Raw genomic sequence first — 23687 nt, 5'->3', positions numbered from 1 at the left:
AGGCACGGGTGTAGTAGATAAAATCGGGGATGTAAGAAGCAACGTAAAGAAGGGGCGGCACAGTAGTTAGCACTGCTGCCTCACGGCACCAGGGATCTCGGTTCAATTCCAGCCTTGGGTGACTGTGTGGACTGTTTGCACGTTCTCCCCGTGTCTGCGTGGGTTTCCTCCGGGTGCTCCGGTGTCCTTCCACAATCCAAAGATGTGCAGGTTAGGTGGATTGGTCATGATAAATTGCTCCTTGGTATCCAAAACGCGGGGTTACTGGGTTACAGGGATGGGGTCGAGGTGTTGTCCTAGGTAGGGTACTCTTTCCAAGGGTCGGTGTAGACTTGATGGGCCGAATGCCTTCCTCCTGCACTGTTATTTGGAAAGAAATGCAAAAGGAAGACTTTGACTCTGTTAACGGCTCATGTCAGCATAGCCTCAGAGTGTTAGGACAAAACTTCACAAGTACACTTGCACATGTATCGGGTGTAGTTGATATGTTTCATTTACAAAATTATGGCATATTAATATTTTAAATCTCTACGTTTTCTAATTGGCTCTGTGGGTTAAGTGAGTTATAATGTGTGTCACTGAGCCAGATACAGATGATCCTTGACCTGTTCCATTCTTGCTGGCCAGGACAGAAAAAAGGAGAAAGAACAACACTTATTTATATGGTGCCATTAACGTAAAAAAACAATTACAAGGAACTTCGCAGGAGCATTACAAAGAAAACTCTGACACTGAGTCACATAAAATGGTATTAGGGAAAATAGAGCCAAAAGCTGAGTCAATGAGATAGATCTCAAGCAGTATCTTAACATTGGGAAGAGTGTTAGACAGACATTTAGGAAGGAAATTCCACCGCTTAGGGTCCAGGCAGCTGAAGGCATGGCCACTGACTAAAATCCGGGATGCTCAAGAAGCCAGAATTGGAGGAGTGTTGATATCTTAGAGGGTTAAAGGGCTGGGGGAGATTACAGAGATAGGGAGAAGTGAGGCCATGCAGAGATTTAAAATGATGGAAGTGTTAAAATTGGGGCCTTGCTTAATCAGGAGCCAATGTAGGTTAGTGGGCATGGAGCTGATGGGTGAACTGGAGTTGGTGCAACTAAGGACACGGGTAGCAGTTTTGGTTGACCTGAAATTTAAGCAGAGTCGAATGTGAGAGGGTCAGCCAGGACAGCACCAAAATAATCAAGTCTCAAGGAAGCAAAGGTAGCGGTGAGGGCTTCTGCAGCAGATAAGCTGAGGTAGGGATGGAGTCAAGTGACGTTACAGAGTTGGAAATAGGCAGTCTTAATGATGGCGCAGATATATGAACAGGATTTTAAAAACTAATTCATGGGATGTGGGTGTCACTGGCTAGGTCAGCATTTCTTGCAGGTCCCTAATTGCCTTTGAAAAGGTGGCGATGAGTCTCGTCGTGAGCGGGAGTCTCATGGGGAGGGATAGAGAAGAAATAGCACTCACACAAGCTTATTTGTCTGAATGTGAGCCTAATTTTAAGACGCCCAAAGGCTTTCAGCGTCAAAAGAGTTAACATTTCTTGTTGAAAACGTCAGCTGCGTTAAAAAAAATTGATTTCAACCAATGGAGTCAAAGTACACTTCAATCCCATAATCATTCCCTTCAACTGCTCTGTGCTCACTTGCACAAAAAGAGGAAGAGTTTGTGTGTAATCTGCCAAGCCAACCTTAAAATATTTATGACTCATTAACAGAGAAAAATAACACATACACACACAGACACAGCCTCAAGTACATCGTAACATGCCGTGCCAGCTGGTGGCGAGAAAGAAGAATGGAAAACCAGCTCGGACAGGAAAAAGCCTTACTTCCGTTCAGTGTCAGGTTCACTGTCGTCTAGTTAAACCGTTGAAAAGTAAAGGTCGATGACAACGCACTTAAGCTACGGCACCCTTAAGCACGGACAGAAGAGACACGTGTTGAAAATTTTGAGGGATTAAAATGATCAAATTGGACGCACCTCCTGGACAGGTAATAAACATTCGCCACTCTCTGGTTACATTTGCTGGTAGCTTAGACCTGAAGTGGCAGCACGTGTTTAAGCGACAACACGACAGGGCTGGGAGGTTAACATTTCCTGTGGTTACTTCTACCTTGTAGCAGGTTCAATTTGTTCACTTGACTGGCAACTTATTTCAAATTATAACATTCACTGGTGCCCAGTGAACAAGGGAACAAGTTAAACGAATTTCTGATTTGCAAACAACAAACTAGCTGGCTGAACTGTTGTGGTAATGTGAGGATGTGTTGAATGAGAAATTAAATCAGAGTGACAGCAGGCAGGAAATTGAAATGAAGTCTTTATTATTTGTGATGCCTGATCAGCACTTAACAATTGTGCACATTCCTTGTATTATTTGCTGTCAGAAAAGCAGCTACTGTGGTTTAGTTTAACATGTTTTTCACTCATCCCAAAAATACGTGCTTCCTCCGGGCATTGAACAAACAGCATTTTACAGTTCTGTGAGTTTGTGTGCAGAAGTGACACTTCATGTTCACCATCGCAATATCAGTCGTCAATCCTTCCACCGTGACTTAATACTTCTTGTATAGCCGTTGGACTTATCTTTTGTGCCACTTTAAATATGTCACGCACCACAGTTTTGTGTAAACCATAAAAAAATGTTCTATTTAAATATTTACCTCCGCCAAGTGGTTAACGGCTATGCTGAGGAGAGAATATTTTGTTCGGGAATTGAATTTTAAGAAATGCCACCAAAAAGAAATCAGGTCTGAGTTGACTATAACTATGCATCGCTGCATCACTTCATTTACAGACTGGTTAAAGGCTGTTAAAAGGAGGGTCAGTCAACTGGAATCCCAAGGATAAAGGCAGTCAGAGTGGTCCATCAGTACTCACATTCAAAGTTCCCTTGAGGGAAGTACTTGCTTGGGTGAGGGACTGAAAGGCTGCTTAATCCAGCACTCCAGCGAGTCGTCACCATAACAAGTGAAAGGGGCAATGTGTACACATCAACATTTTCCTCCCTACACCTTTCTGCCTCGCTACCTCTCTTCCCTTCCTCAAAACTGACCTCTATGACAAGCACCTGTCCTACCATCTCTTTATGCGCTCAGTGTTAAATCTTGCCTGGTAACAATACTGTGACATTAGCCATATAAATGTAAGTTGTTGTTGAAAACATAGAGCCCTTACAGTCCACAAGTTGTCTTTTTTTTTTAGAAAAGAAATGAATTCTTGAGCCGCAATGGTCTCGATTGGATATCTGCCTGCCTTGTGGGAGAAATCGAGGTTTTGTTAAAAGTGTATTAACATCTTGTGGGAAGCAGCTGTTATTTTATTTAGTGATTCAGATTCACATGAGTGGGATCTGTGGTCAGAGCCTCGTGTTAGCTCGTGTCAAAGTGGGAGTTATTGTAAAATTAAAAATAATTCTTCATGAGTTTCACAAGAAATCATGAAAGCAGAAATGGCAACTTCTAACAGGCTGAATATATTTAAATTGATTTTGAGCAGCAATGGCACAACTGAAAGCTCTCAGTTCAGCCCTAAACGTGACCTTTAACAATCCATGTGCGCTGAGGACCCGGGTTCGATCCCGGCCCCGGGTCACTGTCCGTGTGGAGTTTGCACGTTCTCCCCGTGTCTGCGTGGGTCTCACCCCCACAACCCAAAAATGTGCAGGGTAGGTGGATTGGCCACACTAATTTGCCCCTTAATTGGAAAAAAATTAAAATAACAATCCATGTAATGCTGCTTTCTGAATTCAAACAGGCAACTAGCAGCAATAAAGGCCCCTTGACCAGTTAGTTAATCCATCCATTTTAATAATTTCAAATATCTAAACTCCTTGGATGAAAAATCATTTCTAGACAATTTTTCTTTTACACTTTACATTTTTTTGTAGTTAGAAAGCTATATTTTGCCTCCTTGCCCTTTCTCCCTGTGCTTTCCAGTATTCTTATGGTAGTCTTAGACCTCCTCCACCGTCTCTCTGAAACTGGAGGGACACGATAAGAACTCAGGGCAGACCCTTTTCTTCCCAAATTGGCTTCATCTAGCACTCCGCAACAGCTGAGCAACTCACAATGTCGATAATAGACAGAGACAACCTCACGCCAAGAGGTAAAATCTCAGGGTTCTGCTGCGGATCTCTTGACATCATCATTACCGCTCCCCTTTCTAAGCTCAATTATCTCAGCATGTCAAATGGGAGGGCAGGTTTCCCTTTCCCAAAGGACATTAGTGCACAAGCTGGATCATTGTGCAGCTTTTTTGCACACGCCCATCTCATGTTATCCCGTAACTTACTTCAATTCATAGCTTGCCGTGGTGGGATTCGAACACCCTCCCTCTGGCTTGGTAGTCCAATCCCACATTCACTACACTCTCCTGCTCCCACAGTGCGATAATTGCGATGAATGGATAGAATGGGATTGTCACCAGGCAGCAATCTAAGCAATATGCACTTTTTGATGCCTTATCACATCAAAACATTTCAAAGCATTTCACACAATGAATTTCTTCTAAAATGAAAATGGGCATTAGTGGCCCTACGGGCGGCACAGTAGCATGGTAGTTAGCACTGTTGCTTCGCAGCTCCAGGGTCCCAGGTTCGATTCCAGCCTTGGGAGTCTGCACTTTGTCCCCGTGTCTGCGTGGATTTCCTCCGGGTGTTCTGGTTTCCTCCCACAGTCCAAAGATGTGCAGGTTAGGTGGATTAGCCATGCTAAATTGCCCTTAGTGTCCAAAAATGTTGGGTGGGGTTACTGGGTTACAGGTAGAAGCGTGGACTTGAGTAGGGTGCTTTTTCAGAGGCCGGTGCAGACTCGATGGGCCGAATGGCCTCCTTCTGCACTGTAAATTCTATTAAAGTACAGCAATGAGATAAATGTTTTAGGAGGTTATGGTGGAGGTACAAGTCAGGCCGAAAGACACCAATTCATTTTTTATGGAGAAGTGGAAGCCAAGTAAAACAATCAGCAGAATGAATCTTGAAACTCATTCTGTGATGAACTACGGACCCATTCATTCCTGATGAAAAGCTTTACGTCGGCAAAAACCCCCAGAAGAGTCACTTCCAGCCTCCATCCCAAAAAGTGGTATGATGAGAAAGGAATATTAAAGAACACCAGGCACACAGCTAGTTTATCAGCTCATTATTCACTTATCAAAGTCAAACCAATACAAAAAGAGAGTGGATCATTACGATTAATAAAACTTGGCTTGTTCTGACAATATGCTTTCACAACAAAGTTATAGGCTAGAGTCGGCTTCTAATAACATGGATAATATAATATGGGTAGTATTGTAGAATAATGGATAATATGACTAGTCATGTTCGAAACAACATCTGTTAAAGCCTTCAAACTCTTTTGACTTTGATGCAGGGCAATGAAGCCTGCAAGCAGTTATCAGTGCAAATGAATTATTTCCCGAAAGAGGATTGGTGCAAGGAATATCTTCCCAGCAGGTAGTCAACACAGCTCAGTTAACATTGCTGGAAACACGAATTTGGGGATTATGGACTGATGGTCTAACCAAAGCAATATCTCCGTGTATGCAGCTACTCCCTCTCTGCTGCATCAAACTCTGGTACAGGGTCTGGAAAACCTTAAAAACACAATCAGGCAATTTGTAACAGCCTAGCACGTCTCGTGATCTCGAATTACAAAGCACAGAACAAGGCCATTTGGTCCATCAAGCTGGCGCTGGCTTTACCCTATAACCCGTGGCCTTACACCATAATCCTACAAATGTTTTTTTTTGTCCTCTAATATCTCATGTGATTTGGTGTAATTTGTATTCTGACAAGGCATTTGTGGAGCACCTTGGGATATTTTGCTATCATAAAGGCAGTAGATAAATGCAGCTTGTTGTTGTTCGTGGGTTTAATTTGTGCCCCTCTGCTATATTGGTGACTGAAGGGGTTGGTGAATTCACACGGTTACAGAATGTGATCTGCTGCACAAATGTAACTTTTGATAGCACAAATTAAATGTTCCCAATGACTGATTTAATTCTGGCATGTTCATACGGATCTGTTTGGATTACTTTGTCGCAAACAGCAGATAGCGAAGTCTGTTTGTAGGAGCGCCTGAAAATTCTTTTGTCGCAAAAGATTAAAAGTCACGTGCTCTTCTTTCAGGCAACCAACTTCTGAATTTCTAGCCGGCTTTATGAACAGCAGGCCATGGGTAGGGTCTGTAGGAGTGGGATAAGAGTCTGTGAGTTGTAGCATCGAGTGCTGCCATGAGAATGGACTGAGGAAAGCTCATTAGCCTCGCTGTAAATCCTACCAATGCAATTAATCTGAACCAAGGTTTCCTAGACTTTATTTTTGGTTGAGGTGGATACAGGAACACTCCCACACCTTCCAGTGAAAAACACACATTTATACAGCGCCTTTCACAACCTCATGCCATCCCAAAGTGCTGTCAACCAATTCAGTACTTTTTTAAGTCGAGTCACAGTGGAGATGTGGAAAGTAGTCACCAATTTGTGCACAGCAAGATCCCGCCAACAGCGATGTGATAATGACCAGACAATCCGTTTGGGATCTTTTACATCCATCTCGCAGGGCCTCTGTTTAACCTTATTCCTGGAATGGGACTTGAACCCACAACCTTCTGACTCAAGAGGCAGAAGTGTTCCCTTGTTGCCGGAAATCTGCGAGCTGTCCTCTTAATTGGGGAAGTATTGATGGGGGAAAGGAGAGGGAAACTTTGTGGTGTAGCAATAACTGAGCACAAACTGTTGACTCCAACAATACAGAGGACCCAGCACTAGTGAAATTCATAAACAGACCGTGTCACTGTTTCCATCTCAGGGAACCCTCTCTTAAACTAGTGACAATAGTACTGGACTGTGATAGTAAACAAAAGCATTTTCAAGTACTACATGTCAGCCAATGCATCTTAGCGTCAATTTATGCCTCGTCTAATTAGGAATCAAATTCTGGACAGGAATATGGCATAATGGATTGTCCTGTAAGGGTGAGCTAGGTGCTCGACTTGACTGAGTGAAATGTTTTGCTGGTTTTATCCTTACTACTTCTGACACATTAAAGTCATAATACAATCGGCCCGATTTTCCAGCCTCGTTGTGCTCTCGCTCAAGTGTAACGAGGCCGGTGAGTAGCGGGAGGCCAAAAATGAGATCCGCGCCAGGCGCCAGTTTGCAATGAAACTGGCCCACTCCTGTAGTGTGGCAAGAAACCAATTATCACCATTTAAGCCCCATTTCCATACAATTAACGAGAGCCACCCCATATCCAACGGCCTCCTGTCATTCAGCAGCCTATCCATGCTGTGCAGTGCTGCAGCCATACCCACCTGCGACTGGGATGAGCTCCGCAGTGCCTTGGCCATGTCCATATGAGAGTGGAATATGTCCCGCAGCACTTCATCAAGATCAGCCTGGTACAGCGTTAGGTTTCCCAGCGAGTCGGGCATCTGGCCGAAACCCTCAGCCATGGACGTCACCTACTGCACGATGCTTTGGACACCTTCACTCATGGTGCCAACGTTGTGCACCAGGCTCTCCCCTGCGGTCGCCACCATTGCAAAGTTGGCCTCGGTGCCACTCATTGCCGGCGCTATCTCCTGCGACCCTCGCCTCTGGGACTCCTCCAAGTGGCTATGGATCTGCTGGAGTGATGCTGACATCTTCCTCTGAACATCCAGGTTGGTCCCTATCATCTCCTTCACCTCCAGGTAACTCTGTACCACAGGTTCAGCATCAGGCTGGAACCCAGCTGGGTACTGGGATCCAGCAGATGTCCGACTGCTGTCTCGCCTGGGGGTTCCTGCCTCCAACTAATGTGCATCATCAGCAGTGTGGTGCTCACCAGATTGTGCCCCAGATGCCTGACCACTAACATGTCCCACATATGGGGCGAAATTCTCCCCCAACGGCGGGATGCCCGCCGACTGGCGCCAAAGCCGGCGCAAATCAGACGGGCATCGCGCCGGCAAAAAGGTGCGGAAGTCTCCGCATCTTTGGCGGCCTAGCCCCAACATTGAGGGGCTAGGCCGACGCCGGAGGGATTTCCGCCCCGCCAGCTGGCGGAAATGGCGTTTGTTGCCCCGCCAGCTGGCGCGGAAATGCGGCGCATGCGCGGGAGCGTCAGCGGCCGCTGTCAGTTTCCCAGCGCATGCGCGGGAGCGTCAGCGGCCGCTGTCAGTTTCCCGCGCATGCGCAGTGGGGAGAGTCACTTCCGCCTCCGCCATGGTGGAGGCCGTAGCGGAGGCGGAAGGGAAAGAGTGCCCCCACGGCACAGGCCCGCCCGCGGATCGGTGGGCCCCGATCGCGGGCCAGGCCACCGAGGGGGGCACCCCCCGGGGTCAGATCGCCCAAGGTCTGTGTATCTGCACTGGTAGAGGGTGGGGATGACAGCTGTGCCGCGACTACGGTTGCATCCTCTGAGCTCTCCTCAGAGGTATTCTCGTTGGAGTCAGGAGAGGGGGCCGCCCGGGATGGGCCGGCGCCGTCGGCTGGAAGGTTTGCGGGAGAATGAACATGTGGTCAGTGGTAGGGATGGGTCAGTCAGTAAGTCAATCACTGCGCACGTTTGACAGGTCCTCCTGGTGGAGCCCGGTGGTTCCTCACCTCTGCGGCATCTGCCAGCCTCCTCATGGCTGACCGGCCATACCAGTCACCTCCAGGACCCGCGCCTCGAAGTAGGTGAGGATTCTTAAGTCCAGCACCCCTCCGCCACTCTGGGCTCTCTCCCGACGCTTATGGGAGAGCTTTTCCTGAGGAGACGCATAGAGTGCACCGTTAGACACGCGCGTGGTTCACAGTGGTGGGAGAGGGGGTTTGAGGGAGGGGTTGAGGGGGGAGGGGGTGGAGGAAGGGCTGGGGATCACATGGGCAGTTGGGAAGTGGGTGCTTTCTTGGGGGGCAGGGATGGGGGGGGGGAATGGGGGGGCGATGGTGTCTGCTCACTCGTGCTGCCCAGTACAGGTCGTTGACCTTTTTTCCAGAATTGAAGGCCAGTCCTCCTGGTCACACTCCCCGAGCTGACAGCTGCCGCCACCTCCTTCCAGGCAGCACTGGCTGCCATGTGGTTGACTCTCCTGGACTCTCGGGGGAACAGGACATCCCACCTGGCCTCCACGGTGTCTAGATCATAGAGTTTACAGTGCAGAAGGAGGCCATTCAGCCCATTGAGTCTGCACAGGCCCTTGGAAAGAGCACCCTACCGAAGCCCACGGCTCCTCCTTATCCCCGTATCCGATCCGAGTAACCCGACTTAACCTTTTTTTTGGACACTAAGGGCAATTTAGCATGGCCAATTCACCTAATCTGCACATCTTTGGACTGTGGGAGTAAACAGGAGCACCGGGAGGAAACCCACAGAAACGGGGAGAAAGTGCAAACTGCACCCGAAGCCGGAATTGAACCTGGGACTCTGGAGCTGTGAGGCACCAGTGCTAACCACTGTGCCATTGTGCCGTCTAGCAGCCTCCCCAGGTCAGCATCCCTGAATCTTGGGGCTGGTCTCCTCGACGCCATTATTGCGAGCTGGCTGGGATTGGCTGAGCAAGTGCAGCTTAAGTGCTGCTCGTCCTTGTTAGCAGGGAGCTGGCGAGCGCGGTCCTGGGGAACCAGTTGGTGGGCCTTCATTTGCGACGGGAAGCCCGTGAGGCCTCATTAAGTGGACCAATTAACGTTGAATTGCGTTGCCGGCATCGCTGGGCCGAGCGCCGGGAAGCATGCGGCAATTCCCACTCGCTACCACACTTAGAAATCTTTCAGGAGAATCGCGCCCTATGGGTCAGAAATTGTCACAATGACAGTTTTAATGGTGAATGACATTAATGGGGCTCCTACGCTCACCGCTGGTATCTCCGAACATTTCCATTGCAAACTCCGGGAATGTTGATTCAATAACGGAGCAGCAATGTGCATTCTGCATCCTGGAACATTCCAATAGCTCACCTGCCTCGACAATGACAGGAATGGATAATGAAAGAAACAGAGCGAATCACAAAGAGAAAGAAATAGGGCGAGAGTTAAATTAAAGACAGAAAAGAAAGAAAGTGGCTCAGAGAGAGAGAATAATGAGACAGAAACAAAAACTCAGACAAAGTTATAAATTTAAAACCAGCAGAAGAGGTAACATTGTAACTCATTTATGGTAAAAATTGTTCCTTGGGGAGTTAGCCAAGATCACTCAGTGGCTCTGCCATTATAGGAATTGTGAAATGAAGAGATAAATTAGTGTAAGAAATCACAAATATAATGACAGAAAATTTACATGTCAACCAGTAAACATGCAATTTACAGCCATCCCATATTTGCAAGGTAAAATAATATATTTCTGTTTATTGCTGAGGAATTGCAAGACAAAAAAAACAATTTGCATCTCGCTCAGCAAGAAACAGAAATATATTCTTCTACCTTGAAAATATGGGATGGCTGTAGGTGCGTGATGCAATGATAATGGAGCTGTTCATTAATCATAGCAATCAATCTTTATCAATCAGTCTGCAACAGATCCAGCAGACATGAAGTGAGGAAAACCATTTGGGGAACCATTGATCCAAAATCAAGTATTTCCAGGGAGGATAGATAGAATATGGTGGTGGAAATGGAAATCTCAATGCCTACGCACACCCTCAATAAAGAATCTGAACAAATACTAGCTGAGGACATGCTGGGAAATGGTGACTCATTTCCCCCTCCTGTTCATTATCAAATAATGGATGCAGAATATGAGCTGTATGTTTCTGAATTTCCTTTTACAAAAGGTGAAAAGTAGCCACATTTACGGTGTGTTTGATAATGTCAAATAGCTACTTTCTTTACAAGGCCTCTGCAAAAGGACAAATGATTAGTCAGGAGCAGGATATAGATACATTCCTCATGATCATATCATATATAATTTACAGTGCAGAAGGAGGCCACGGGCGGCCCATCGAGTCTGCACCAGCCCCCGGAATGAGCACTCCACCCAAGCCCACGCCTCCACCCTATCCCCATAACCCCACCTAACCTTTCTGACACGAACGACAATTTAGTATAGCTAATCCACCTAACGTGCACATCTTTGGACTGTGGGAGGAAACCGGAGCACCCGGAGGAAACCCACGCAGACACAGGGAGAACATGCAGACTCCACACAGACAGTCACCCGAGACTGAAATTGAACCCGGGTCCCTGGAGCCGTGAGGCAGTAGTGTTAACCACTGTGCCACCCATAATACTGAGTTTTCGACATAGTCGGTGTTCTTTGGTGTACACCTTCACTTGGTGACCAAGCCAAAGTAAATCACTGAGGGAAATCAGAAGATTTATCTCTCCAAGATTTATACAACATCACAAATCCACTACCATGACATTGTCCACTTTAAATTGATACACCTAGCTAAATTCTTATTATTTTACAAAACTGTCCCACGCATCAAAAGATAAATCTAATTTCTAACTATAATTTTGTTTTTGTTTCCACAGCCAAGCTAGCAATCTTGTGAAGGAGGCTAAGTGAAGTCACTATGTGGAGTTGTGGAGGTTCGAATGGAACAGTGAACGGTGTGGAGCAGCAATTCTGCTACGACCTTGGACTGGTGTTTTCCATCCTCTCCATCATTTACCTCATCATCTGCTTCCCTTTCAGTATCTGCTACAACTCCCTGCTAGTCCTGGTGAACCTCTACAACAAGCCAGCAATGACCATGCCCGATGTTTACTTTGTCAACATAGCAATCGCAGGACTCTTACTCAGCTTTGTGGCCCTGGTGCAACTGCTGGGCCCAGACAATCCACAGTGGGCTGTGTGGAACTTCAACAGGGAAGTCTACATCACCTTGCTCATATTGTTTAACATCTCGGCTCTGGTGATCATGTACTCGACTACTTTGCTTAGCTTGGACTACTATATCGAGCAAGCTTTGCCAAGAACTTACATGTCCAGCGTCTACAACACCAAGCACGTCTGTGGGTTTGTCTGGGGAGGGGCTGTGCTCACCAGCTTTTCATCTCTTCTACTCTACGTGTGCAGCCACGTCCCCAAAATAATCGAGTGCTCAAAGATACAGAATAAAGAGGTGGCAGATACCATCATGGTTTTTATTGGCTTCTTTGTGCCTGCTGCAGCAGTGTTCTATGCCTTAATCCTGATTTTCCGAATACGGAACCAGTCCACCCTTCTTGATCAAGACTCTGATCCTTCTACACACAAGTTGTTAGTGGCCACAATCTGTACTCAGTTTATATTGTGGACCCCATATTACATGACACTTTTGGTTCACATCGCATTTAACCCCAAGGGATCAGACCTGATAACGCAGTATCACATTTACTATTTTGTTAAGGGCTTATCGAAGCTGCTAGCGTATTCGTGCAGCTTTGTTATACCGCTGCTCTACACTTACATGCACAAGAACTTCACCAACAAACTGAGACAGCTTGTCAGAAAACTAGATTGTCGGACTGAAGGATGTTCTCACCAAAACTCAGAGGTTCAGCAACAAGTCTTTTTGAGTTAAGGTTCCTTCAAAAGGCGCTCACCTTCACGAATCAGGTGGAACAAGAAAAACATTGCAGTACTGGTTTACCAGTCCCAAGAGCAACAGCTCTACAGTCCCTGCCAATTGACATTATCTATTGCAGAGGGGGTACAATTTCATTGTAATGGGAATAGAGATCAGAAACCATTTCATGTAACAACATTACACTGGCCTTTATTAACCAGTTCCCAAGCTCAATACCCAGTCCAGCAATGGAATATATTTTTAGATGTTCTTAACATTTCGTAGCAACTAAAAGCTGTGTCAACAGTCAGTGGAATGTGCAAGCTCTAGAAACAGTGAAACCAAATCTTCAGAAGGCTTGGCTGCATTAGACTTAGCAAAACAAAAATGATTGTCAGTTGATCTACCTTGAATCCGAAGGTCCATCGTTTGCATGTCCTGAGGTTACAAGAGCAGCTGATGATAGTCACAAGGGGCCAAGGTTGTTTCCATTTGCGATAAGCTGTTTGAACAGGGTGACGAGTAAACTCTACCAACCAATCTGAATGTTACTCAACTGAAGCTGACCAATTGAATGATATCCTTTTGTGCTCGGTAGGACATCTTGCTGCGAGTCCCATCAAAGTACAAATGTCATCCAAAACAAGACTCGTTCCGAGGCCTTTGGATTAGTCTCAGTAAACCGTTGGGAAACAATCAACCACCATGAAGTATACGCGTTTGGGCATTTTTTGGCAGCAAGTTACAAATGAATATCCCCACAACTGAGCCTCTCCAGACACCTCAAAGCTGACAATATCCCAATAGCCTTCACAAATGGACAAATGTACCATTTCTCACCACTGCCATTCCGTCTGTTCACACTATGGTCTCATCATTAATTCATGTGTGCTTGGTCACTTTGGTTTTGTAGCTATCTGCACACTTCCTGGATCAAACACAACAGTATAAAATAGTCCAATGCTATTTATTGTCATTGCTTTGTAAATAAAGAGAGTTATATCAGAAAGATTACAGAAAACTGGATTGGCCTGAGATTGTTGAGATTTTTTCAGAAGTACATGTGACATTCAATCCAATGTAACACAGACACAATGCTTTGAAAAAAAATTACAGAATGCAAATACAATTTTCATGAAAAATGCAAGCGATTGACTGGGGCAGCAAGCTGTACCACTGTCCATGCCTGGGACTGATACCACCCACTAGCAATAGAAAGAAAGTACAGCAACAATTCCAAGTAAGATGAATTTGAAACCGCCTTAATCTGGGTCTCAATCGATATGAACAAAACATTGTTTATTTTTTAGTTGACCAGCAGTCTCGCACACAAGGGTGGCAAGGGGGGGGGAATTAGAAATGTCACACTCGCTCAAATTGATAGGACTACCATGAACCTACCAAGGATAAACCTGAGCAGAGTGTATCGCCCATCAGTGCTGAGGATGTGAAATGGAAAATGTTTCATTCTCTAGCCCACTCATGTCACACGAATTTCACCATTTTTATCAACATTTGTATTAGACTCATGGGCTGGATTTTACCAGCCTTTTGCAGACAGAATGGCAGGCGCCCATAAAATGGCATGGGGGGTCGGGGTGGGGTGGCATGCCCGTCGCCTTCCTGCTGCCAGGCCATTTTACCGACAGCAGGGAAGGTGATGGATCCCTCTTCTGTCCAGACGCTGATTTTAGAAATTCTCTGATGGTATATGAGCATTTTGTTGTCACTTTGTCCAATTAGTGGCTTTTCGAAGCCATCCTATTCGTGAACTCTCTGGCCCACAGAGGACCTCCCCTCCCCAGTGGCAACGGTTTCCCGCACGACCTCCCTGTATCAACGTGTTCCACCCTTCCTCACTGGGAGCAGCCCTGGTGGCCCCCCAGTTCACCACTTACCTGGTTGGGAGGGCATTTACCCTTCCGAGGCATCCTTTTCTTCCAAGTGCAGTCCCAGCAGTGGCCACCACTCCAGCTGGCGCTGCTAAGATTGCTGAGCTGCCAGTCCTCCAATTGGCAAGCAGCTCTTGGAGCCCGGTGGCTGACTGCAACCAATTAGCTGGCTGCTTCCTGTACCATGTAGTTCTGGGCCTGCAGACCAAGATGGAGTCAACCCCACACCTGCTTTCAAGCCTGTCGGCAGGACCCATGTTGCAATGACTAATCACAGCTCCATGTTACACACACACACAAAACTCAATGAAAACATTGCTTCAGCAGAACAAAGCTTAACCAGAAAAGTAAATTACAAGTGTTCTTGCAAGCTTCAGTTAGTATTGTCACTGCAATTGCGGTGTTGCCAATGTATTCGTACAATATTCTATCAGGAAGAACAGAACAAAGAAATGGATACTTGTGGTAACTTGACCACAAAAAGGTAGTTGAAACTATGTGGTGGAAATTCATCTTCTTTAAAAAATAAAAATAACAAAGTTTAAAATAGAATATGGATTCAAAACGGGAGCAACTAGCTAAACATAGAAATAACAGTAACAAGTGGAATTAGCACTAGCGGCAGTTAAATATGAATATACAGGTAACAACAACAACTAATAACGTCACTGCACTTACTGATGACATTTGAATAAGATGATGCATAATCATAGCACACTATAACGAATACCAGTATGGTTTAACGGTGTGCTATGGGCTTATGAGACTTTCTTCGCGAACTTGATTACTCTAGCTGGCCAACAGAGGCACCCAGAGGCACTGCTGACTTTCTCTCTATGTCAAACTGCTCAAAATGCTCTCCCCAATGGACGGTATTCTGTTAACAAGATGGATGTCGTAGTGTTCACAAAGACCACCAAAGCCAAGTTCATTAACAAAGAGGGCAGCACGGTGGCGCAGTGGGTTAATCCTGCTGCCTCACGATGCCGAGGTCCCAGGTTCGATCCCGGCTCTGGGTCACTGCGTGTGGAGTTTGTACATTCTCCCCGTGTTTGCGTGGGTTTCGCCCACACAACCCAAAAAAATGTACAGGCTATGTGGATTGGCCACGCTAAATTGCCCCTCAATTGGAAAAAATTAATTGGGTACTCTAAATTTATATAAAATAAAAGTTCATTAACAAAGCTAACTTTTATTTATACTACTTATTAAAGCTCAACTACTTACTCATATAGTAAGTAGTAATCGAGTAATCTACAATCTACACTCTAGTAACACTAGTCTCTACACTCTATCTATAACTGTACTCTAGACTCTCGAGACCTCTCCTGAGCACTCTCTCTAGCCTTCTCCCAGAAGCCTGAGTCCGTGCTTTATATAGTTCTGCATCTAGTGGTTAATTATATGACATCAACCCTTTGTATTCTGAACATTTCACATAATATCACATCCCCCTTTCTTTGAGAAAAATGTTTGAAATTCTAACATTTTTTCCATACATTGTCGAGAATGCGTTCATACAGTTCATGCATAATGTTATATTACATATCATAATTGCAATTAGAGTTGCAGTCCTCAGTATTTTACACGTTTAGTCGATTAGGTGGTTTTCTTGTCCTTTTTGACCTTCTCAATGCACTTGCAGTGTCATTGGAATTGTCTCTTGTCTGTTCCTTATGCCTATTCGATAACAACGCTGTTGGTACGTTAATGTTACAAAACATGGGACGCGATTCTCCACTCCCACGCCGGTTGGGAGAATCGCCTGGCCCGCCAAAATTCCCCGGGACGCCAGTCCGGCGCCCTCCCGCGATTCTCCCAAGCGGCGGGAACAGCCCAGTCGAGTTTCGCAGGCCGCAGGCCGGAGAAACGCCGGAGACACCGAGAATGGTGATTCTCCGGCACCCCCGCTACTCTGAGGCCCGGATGGGCCGAGCAGCCAGGCCAAAACGGCGGGTTCCCCTCGGCTCCGTCCACACCTGGTCGTTGCAGTCGTGAGCGGTCCCTGAACGCTGGGGGGGGGCGGCCTGCGGGGGGGCGAGGGGGGATCCTGCACCGGGGGGTACCTCAGATGTGGGTCCTCTCTGAAGGAGGACCTCCTTCCTTCCGCGCGCGGCCCCGCAAGATCTGTCCGCCATCTTCTTGCGGGGCGGACTTAGAGAGGACGGCAACCACGCATGCGCGGATGACGCCCGTTATGCAGCACCGGCCGCATCATCTATGCGGCGCCGCTTTTACGCGGGCGACAAGGCCTGGCGCGTGTAGATGACGCGGCCCCTATCCGGGCCCATTGTCAGGGCCTGAATCGGTCGGGACTGGGGCCGTTTCGCGCCGTCGTGAACCTCGACGGCGTTCACGCCGGCGCGGCCACTTCGGCGCGGGAGTGAAGAATCCCGCCCATGGTGTCTGGGTTTATTATAGCTGGCTCTGGAAACTGCAACAAATTCTTTACTTTTAACAATGCTCGGCAATTTCTACAAATCATCAGTCCAGCTGCAGTTTGTATCACATACGATCGTTTGGCAACCTTATTTAACACCTTTGCAATGTCCGACCAACCACCATCTGGATTTCATATCCTGATAACATCTCCTTCTTTCAGTGGCGGTAATTGTTTTTGCATGCCATGTTGCTTTATTTTTTTCCTGTATTAACTGCTCATCCACGTTTGGAATTGTTATGGCAGGCAATGTTGAATGAATCTTCCTTCCCACGAGCATCTGCGCAGGCAACAATCCTGATGACAAAAGGGTGGCTCTGTAGATTAACAGCGCTAGCGAGAAATCCTTTTATCATCAAATGTCTTTTTGAACAGTTGTTTTACTATTCCGACTCCTTTCCCGGCTTTCCCATTGGATTGGGGATAAAATGGACTTGAGGTGATGTGTTGGAAGTTGTGTCCTTCTGCAAATGACAACCATTCCCAACGACTGAAACAGGATTCATTATTCTTCACGATTTTAATGGAATGCCGTGCCGAGCAAATACAGACTTCGCCGCTCTTATGACTGAGTAAGCAGTCGAATTTGACAACGTTGTGGCTTCAGGATAATTGGAATAGTAATCAATGATTATTAAATAATCATTCCCTCTGAAATAGAACAGGTCCATCTGTTCTTTGACCATGGGTTTGTGACTATCTCACTTGCTACAAAGGTTTCTTTACACTGGAATGGTAAGTGTGCTTGACAGACACTACACTCTTGCATGTAATTGTCAACATCTCATTTGATGCCTGGCCAATATACTGACTGCCTGGCACGTCTTCAACACTTCTCTATTCCTTGATGCCCTTCATGTATCTTTCCCAGAATACTTCTTCGTAGGCAGGACGATATTACAATTCTGTCTCCTTTCAACAGGAATCTTTATTTATTTTTTAAATCTTTTAATTGGCATTTCTCATTATAAATAATTGTATATATGCATCACACTTCTCTTGCCTGCGTTAATTTACTTTATTGTACAGAGAGGTTTATTTAGTCTTTCATTTAATTGACCCTATATACATTTTGCCTCCCTCTGGATCGGTCTCTTGTCCCCCCCGCCCACCGCGCCTCCCCCATTTGGCTTCAGCTGTGTTTTGCTTTTATTTTCAGGGAAAGGGGGGGGGGGGGGTCGTCTTTGTCGTTTCTCCACCTTCCTTTCGTCTCCCCCGCCCCCCGACCGCTGGGTTGCGCAGTCCTTTGGTTCCTCATCTATCGTTTTTAAAATTGTTATCTTACTTCTCGTTGCTGGCTTCAAACAATCCAGGAAGCCTTCCTCCGACCCTCGGATGGCATATTTAATCTTCTCCAGGTGGAGAAATTCCGAAAGGTCAGCGAGCCAGTCTGCAGCTATGGGTGGTGCTGCCAATCGCCAACTGGGCAGGATGCTCCGGCGTGCGATTAGGGAACTGAAAGCCAGGCCGTTGGCCCTCTTCCCATGTGTAGTTCTGGCTGCTCCGATACCCCGAAGATTGCCACTATCGGGCATGGCTTCACCCTCACCCCCACGACCTTGGACATTGCCTCAGAGAAGGCTGTCCAGAACCCAGCAAATTTGGGACAAGCCCAGAACATGTGGGTGTGGTTGGCCGGGCCCCTTTGGCACCGTTCACATTTATCCTCCACCTCCGGAGGAAGAACCTGCTCATTCGGGTTCTGGTCAGATGCGCTCTGTGCACCACTTTGGGCTGCATTAGGCTTAGTCTTGCGCAGGAGGATTGGATTTGTTTATTGTCACGTGTACCGAGGTACAGTGAAAAGTATTTTTCTGCGAGCAGCTCAACAGATCATTAAGTACATGGGAAGAAAAGGAAATAAAAGAAAATACATAATAGGGCAACACAAGGTATACAACGTAACTACATATGCACCGGCATCGGATGAAGCATACAGGGTTTAGTGTTAATGAGGTCAGTCCATAAGAGGGTCATTTAGGAGTCTGGTAACAGTGGGGAAGAAGCTGTTTTTGAGTCTGTTCGTGCGTGTTCTCAGACTTCTGTATCTCCTGCCCAATGGAAGAAGTTAGAAGAGTGAGTAAGCCGGGTGGGAGGGGTCTTTGATTATGCTGCCTGCTTTCCCCAGGCAGTGGGAGATGTAAATGGAGTCAATGGATGGGAGGCAGGTTCGTGTGATGGACTGGGCGGTGTTCACGTCTGAAGTTTCTTGCGGTCCTGGGCCGAGCAGTTGCCATACCAGGCTGTGATGCAGCCAGATAGGATGCTTTCTATGGTGCATCTGTAAAGGTTGGTATGGGTTAATGTGCACATGCCGAATTTCCTTAGTATCCTGAGGAAGTATAGGCGCTGTTGTGCTTTCTTGGTGGTAGCGTCAACGTGCGTGGACCAGGACAGATTTTTGGAGATGTGCACCCCCAGGAATTTGAAACTGCTAACCATCTCCACCTCGGCCCCGTTGATGCTGACAGGGGTGTGTACAGTACTTTGCTTCCTGAAGTCAAATGACCAGCTCTTTAGTTTTGCTGGTATTGAGGGAGAGATTGTTGTCGCTGCACCACTCCACTAGGTTCTCTTCTCCCTCCTGTATTCTGACTCGTCGTTATTCGAGATCCGGCCCACTATGGTCGTATCGTCAGCAAACTTGTAGATGGAGTTGGAACCAAATTTTGCCACCAGTCATGTGTGTATAGGGAGTAGAGTAGGGGGCTAATTACGCAGCCTTGCGGGGCCCCGGTACTGAGGACTATTGTGGAGGAGGTGTTGTTGTTCATTCTTGCTGATTGTGGTCTGATGGTCAGAAAATCGAAGATCCAGTTGCCGAGTGGGGAGCCAGGTCCTAGGTTTTGGAGCTTTGATATGAGCTTGGCTGGGATTATGGTGTTGAAGGCGGAGCTGTAGTCAATAAATAGGAGTCTGATGTAGTGAGGTGGAGTTAGCCCTGCTCAGTGCTTCGCTCCAGAGTCCCCACCCTACCTCTGTCCCAAATTCGTCCTCCCATTTTTATCTGGTCCCGTCCAGTGGTGTTCGAGCTCTATACAGTAACTGTCCGTATATGTACCCACAAAGCCCCCCTTCTTGCGCCTATCAGATCCTCTTGTAGTGTTGTTTCTGGGGCCCAGGGGTACCCTACTGTCTCTTTGCGGAGGAAGTGTTTTATTTGGAGGTGTCTCATTTCCTGTCCTTTTGCTAGTTTCCACTTCATTGTCAGTTCGTCCAGTGTCGCCAGTCTGTGCCCTACGTAGAAGTCCCCGACCATCAGTGTGCCCCCATCCCGCCTTCATATTTTGAAGGTTGTATCTAGCATGACTGAGGGAATCTGTGATTACCGCAGATGGGGGCCATGGGGGACATTTTAGTTATCTCGAAGTGTTGTCTCAGCTGGGTCCATGTTCTCAGTGTGGCCGCTACCACTGGGCTCGTTGTGTATCTTGTTGAGCGCAGGAATCTATTTATAACAGTCAGGTCATCCTTGATACTTTGAAAACTGTTGCAACTGCCATTAGGCCATTCTTCTCTTCGGTTTTTGATCAACCGTTGAAGTATTGTGTCTTTTTCAATTTCATCCCGTATTAAACTTAGCTTTGCATCAGACACAGGTAACATGTCTGTGACAAATGTGGCATGTGCTTCCACATTGAGTACTACTTCTGATGCTTTCTCATCATTGTAACTCGTAGCTCTTGACAATGCATGTGCTACAACTAGTTCTTTGCCAGGGTTATAGACTAATGTGAAGTCATATCTACGTGGTTTCATCATCATAAGCTGAAGTCTCGGCGACATGTCACTGAGATCTTTCTTTATTATGTTGACCAGAGGACGATGATCTGTTTCCACAATGAAGTGCAGTAGGCCATACACATAATAATGAAACTTGCTTATGCCCATGAACAGACCTAGGCATTCTTTCTCTATATGTGTATATCTCTGCTCCATCGGAGTCAGCACGAGATGCATGCGCAAATGGTTTCCATAGACTGTTTTCTGCTTTCTGTAACAAAACTGAACCAATGCCATTCTGACCGGCATCCGTTAATATTTTTGTTTCCTTTGTGGAATCAATAAATGCTAAGATTGTAACTGTGGTCAGTGCTGATTTCATGCCTTGCCACTAAGCTGCATGCTGAAGTGTCCATAGAAACTCAATCTTCTTTTTAAATCAGATTTCTTAAAGCTGTTGTTCTGCTGGACAGATTGGGAATAAACTTGCCCATAAAATTAACTACACCCAGCACCCGTAGAATTGCCTTCTTATCCATCGGCATTGGCATCTGATCAATGGCATGAATCTTAGCTTGATCTGGTTGTACGCTTTCTTTTGATATGATATCTCCAAGAAAGTATAGTTTTGGGATGCCAATTCGGCATTTTCCTCTGTTCAGCTTCAAACCATAGGAATCAACTCTTGTTAGGACTTTCATAAGTCTTTCACAGTGTTCTTCCGGAGTGTTGGACCAAATGATCACATCATCTACATATACACGAACATCAGGTATTCCTTCAATTATAGTCTCCACCGCACGGTGGAAGATCTCTGAAGCTGATATTATGCCAAAAGTAATCGGTTAAAACAATATCGGCCAAAGGGAGTGTTAAAGGTACACAAGTTTCTGTTTCTACTATCCAGACATAGTTGCCAGAATCCCTTGGAAGGGTCCAATTTCGTGAAATACTTGGCATGTGCCATTTCTGCTGTTACCTCTTCTCTTTTAGGTATGGGCTAGTGTTCTCCTCTTATGTTATTATTTAAATCTTTCGGATCGATGCATACACTTAAGTCCCCATTTGGTTTCCGCACACACACACCATAGAGCGTACCCAGTCTGTCGGCTCAGTCGCCTTTGATATATCGCATTGTTGCATTCTATCTAACTTGTCCTTGAGACAGTCTCTTAATGGCACTGGCACTCTTCTGGGCGCATGTTTCACTGGCTTAGCTTCATTTCTGAGTTTAATACTATGTGAATGGTAAGGAGTCCATTCCACTGAAGACATGCTTGAAGTTGTTCAATATTTCCTCAATTCTATCATTCTGTGAGCCACTTAAATTTCTGGCTGTGTGTATTCTTTGTACCAAATTCAATTTTATGCATATATCTACCCCAATTAGTGATGATTCGTGTCATCCACAATTTCAAATTCCAATGGCATACAGATATCACTATTCTGTACCGTGAGGCAGCAGGAACCTTTTGTCACTATTGCATTCTCGTTGTAGTCTGTCAACCTACAGTTTGATTTTTTAATTCTTGGAACTTGTTCACTAGTTTTAGATCTGCCTCAGTGATTAAATTTGCATGAGCACCCGTATCCAGCTTGAATGGAAAATCAGACCCATTAATATTAAGTGTTACAGTCCAGTCTTTAATTAAATCGGAGAGTTGAAATATTGTTCTATCATCATCAGTGTCCAGTGCATTAACTCTGATTATCACTTCTACCATGAGGTTACACTGCAAAGTAAACTTAGAGGAATCATTATTTGAAGTTAACATTTTTTCTTCATGTCCTTCATTTTTTATACTCTATCCCTTTTTATATCTGTGCAAGGATTTTTTTTAGAGTTGTTTGCCGGTATCGCTGAAGTAAAACTTCAAAAATTTCGAAAGGACCACCATCTGTGGTGCGCAGTCTTCTAAATTGTGCCACAGAGTTAATGGTGTCGGCCATGTTTCTAGAGTTCCCGCCTTTTTCTTTAGTCCTGAACTCTGCATATTCGTATGTGGCTTGCGCACTGGCCTTGCAAAGATTTATGGCTTCTTCTAACGGCAAAATCGGTCTTCTTAGTAGTCTTTCTCGCAATTGCTCATCATATATACCAAACATTTTCATCCCTGCAACATCAAATCTGCAATGGAGGAAAAATTACAGACTGCGTTCTCAGTCTTAAATCAGTTAAAAACAAATCTATCGATTCTCCTTGTAGCTGCAGCCTTTCTCTAAACATGTAGTGCTCGTATGTTTCATTCGCTTGCGCTCTGCAATGAACATCAAATTTATCCATGACCAGTTCAAATTTTTTCTTATCCTCACTGTCTGCGAATTCAAAGGAATTAAATAATTCAAATGCCTGCGGTCCAGTCAAATTGAGGCGGAACATGATTTTTCAATGATCAGGAGCTGATTCTAACATAGAGGCAGATAAAATAACTTCAAATTGAACTTTTTCCAGTTTAGACTTAGTTTATCGGTCGTCCTGAAGTTCTCTGGCTTTTTCAGACCTTCCATCTGACGATCAGTCGCTTGGTGCTGTCTCCGATATCTGTGTAGCAGCATGATTGGTCTTCTTTTCTTCTTAGAAGTTAAATTCACTTTCTAAGCTCACTGCTTACTTTTAGGAACACACTCCTGGTACCATGTGGTATTCTTTGTGATTCTGTTATCAGGATGGATGTCGTAGTGTTCACAAAGTCCACAGAAGCGAAGTTCATTAACAAAGCTAACTTTTATTTACTCTACTTCTTAAAGCTCAACCACCTACTCCTACAGTAAACAATAATCTAGTAACCTACAGTCTGCACTCTACTAACACTAGTCTCTACACTCTATCTATAACTGTACTCTACACTCGCTAGACCTCTCCTCTGTCTTCTCCAGCCTTCTCTCAGAGTCTTTGGAGTCAGTGCTTTATTCAGTTCTGCCTCTAGTGGTTAATTATAATATGACATTAACCCTTTGTATTCTGAACATTTCACATAATGTCACACAGTGTTTGGGTGGCACAGTGGTTAGAACTGCTGCCTCACAGCTCCAGGGACCCGGGTTCAATTCCGGCCTCGGGTGACTGGGTGGAGTTTGCATGTTCTCCCCGTGTCTGCGTGGGGTTCCTCCGGGTGCTCCGGTTTCCTCCCACAGTCCAAAGATGTGCAGGTTAGGTGGATTGGCCACGATCAA

General features: G+C 45.8%; 2 protein-coding genes across 7 annotated transcripts in view; one reads left to right on the top strand and one right to left on the bottom strand.

Moving 5' to 3' along the window:
- The window catches only part of gpr146 (G protein-coupled receptor 146), a 125279-nt gene extending 111795 nt beyond the window's left edge, over positions 1-13484 (top strand). For 4 of the 5 annotated variants that reach the window (XM_072480983.1, XM_072480982.1, XM_072480985.1 and 1 more), the window contains one exon: positions 11440-13484. In XM_072480983.1, coding sequence (XP_072337084.1) covers positions 11481-12473 — 993 coding nt within the window. In that variant the 5' untranslated portion in view covers positions 11440-11480 and the 3' untranslated portion in view covers positions 12474-13484. Of the gene's footprint in view, positions 1-1652; positions 1989-11439 lie in introns of those variants that run through there. The other variant, XM_072480984.1, reaches the window with a different exon arrangement.
- The window catches only part of chlsn (cholesin), a 540096-nt gene that overhangs the window by 158492 nt on the left and 357917 nt on the right, over positions 1-23687 (bottom strand). The window lies entirely within an intron of this gene.

Source organism: Scyliorhinus torazame, chromosome 17 (genome assembly GCF_047496885.1).
Source record: "Scyliorhinus torazame isolate Kashiwa2021f chromosome 17, sScyTor2.1, whole genome shotgun sequence".
In the NCBI taxonomy this organism is placed as follows: domain Eukaryota; kingdom Metazoa; phylum Chordata; class Chondrichthyes; order Carcharhiniformes; family Scyliorhinidae; genus Scyliorhinus; species Scyliorhinus torazame.
This window is presented reverse-complemented; position numbering and strand designations above follow the sequence as displayed.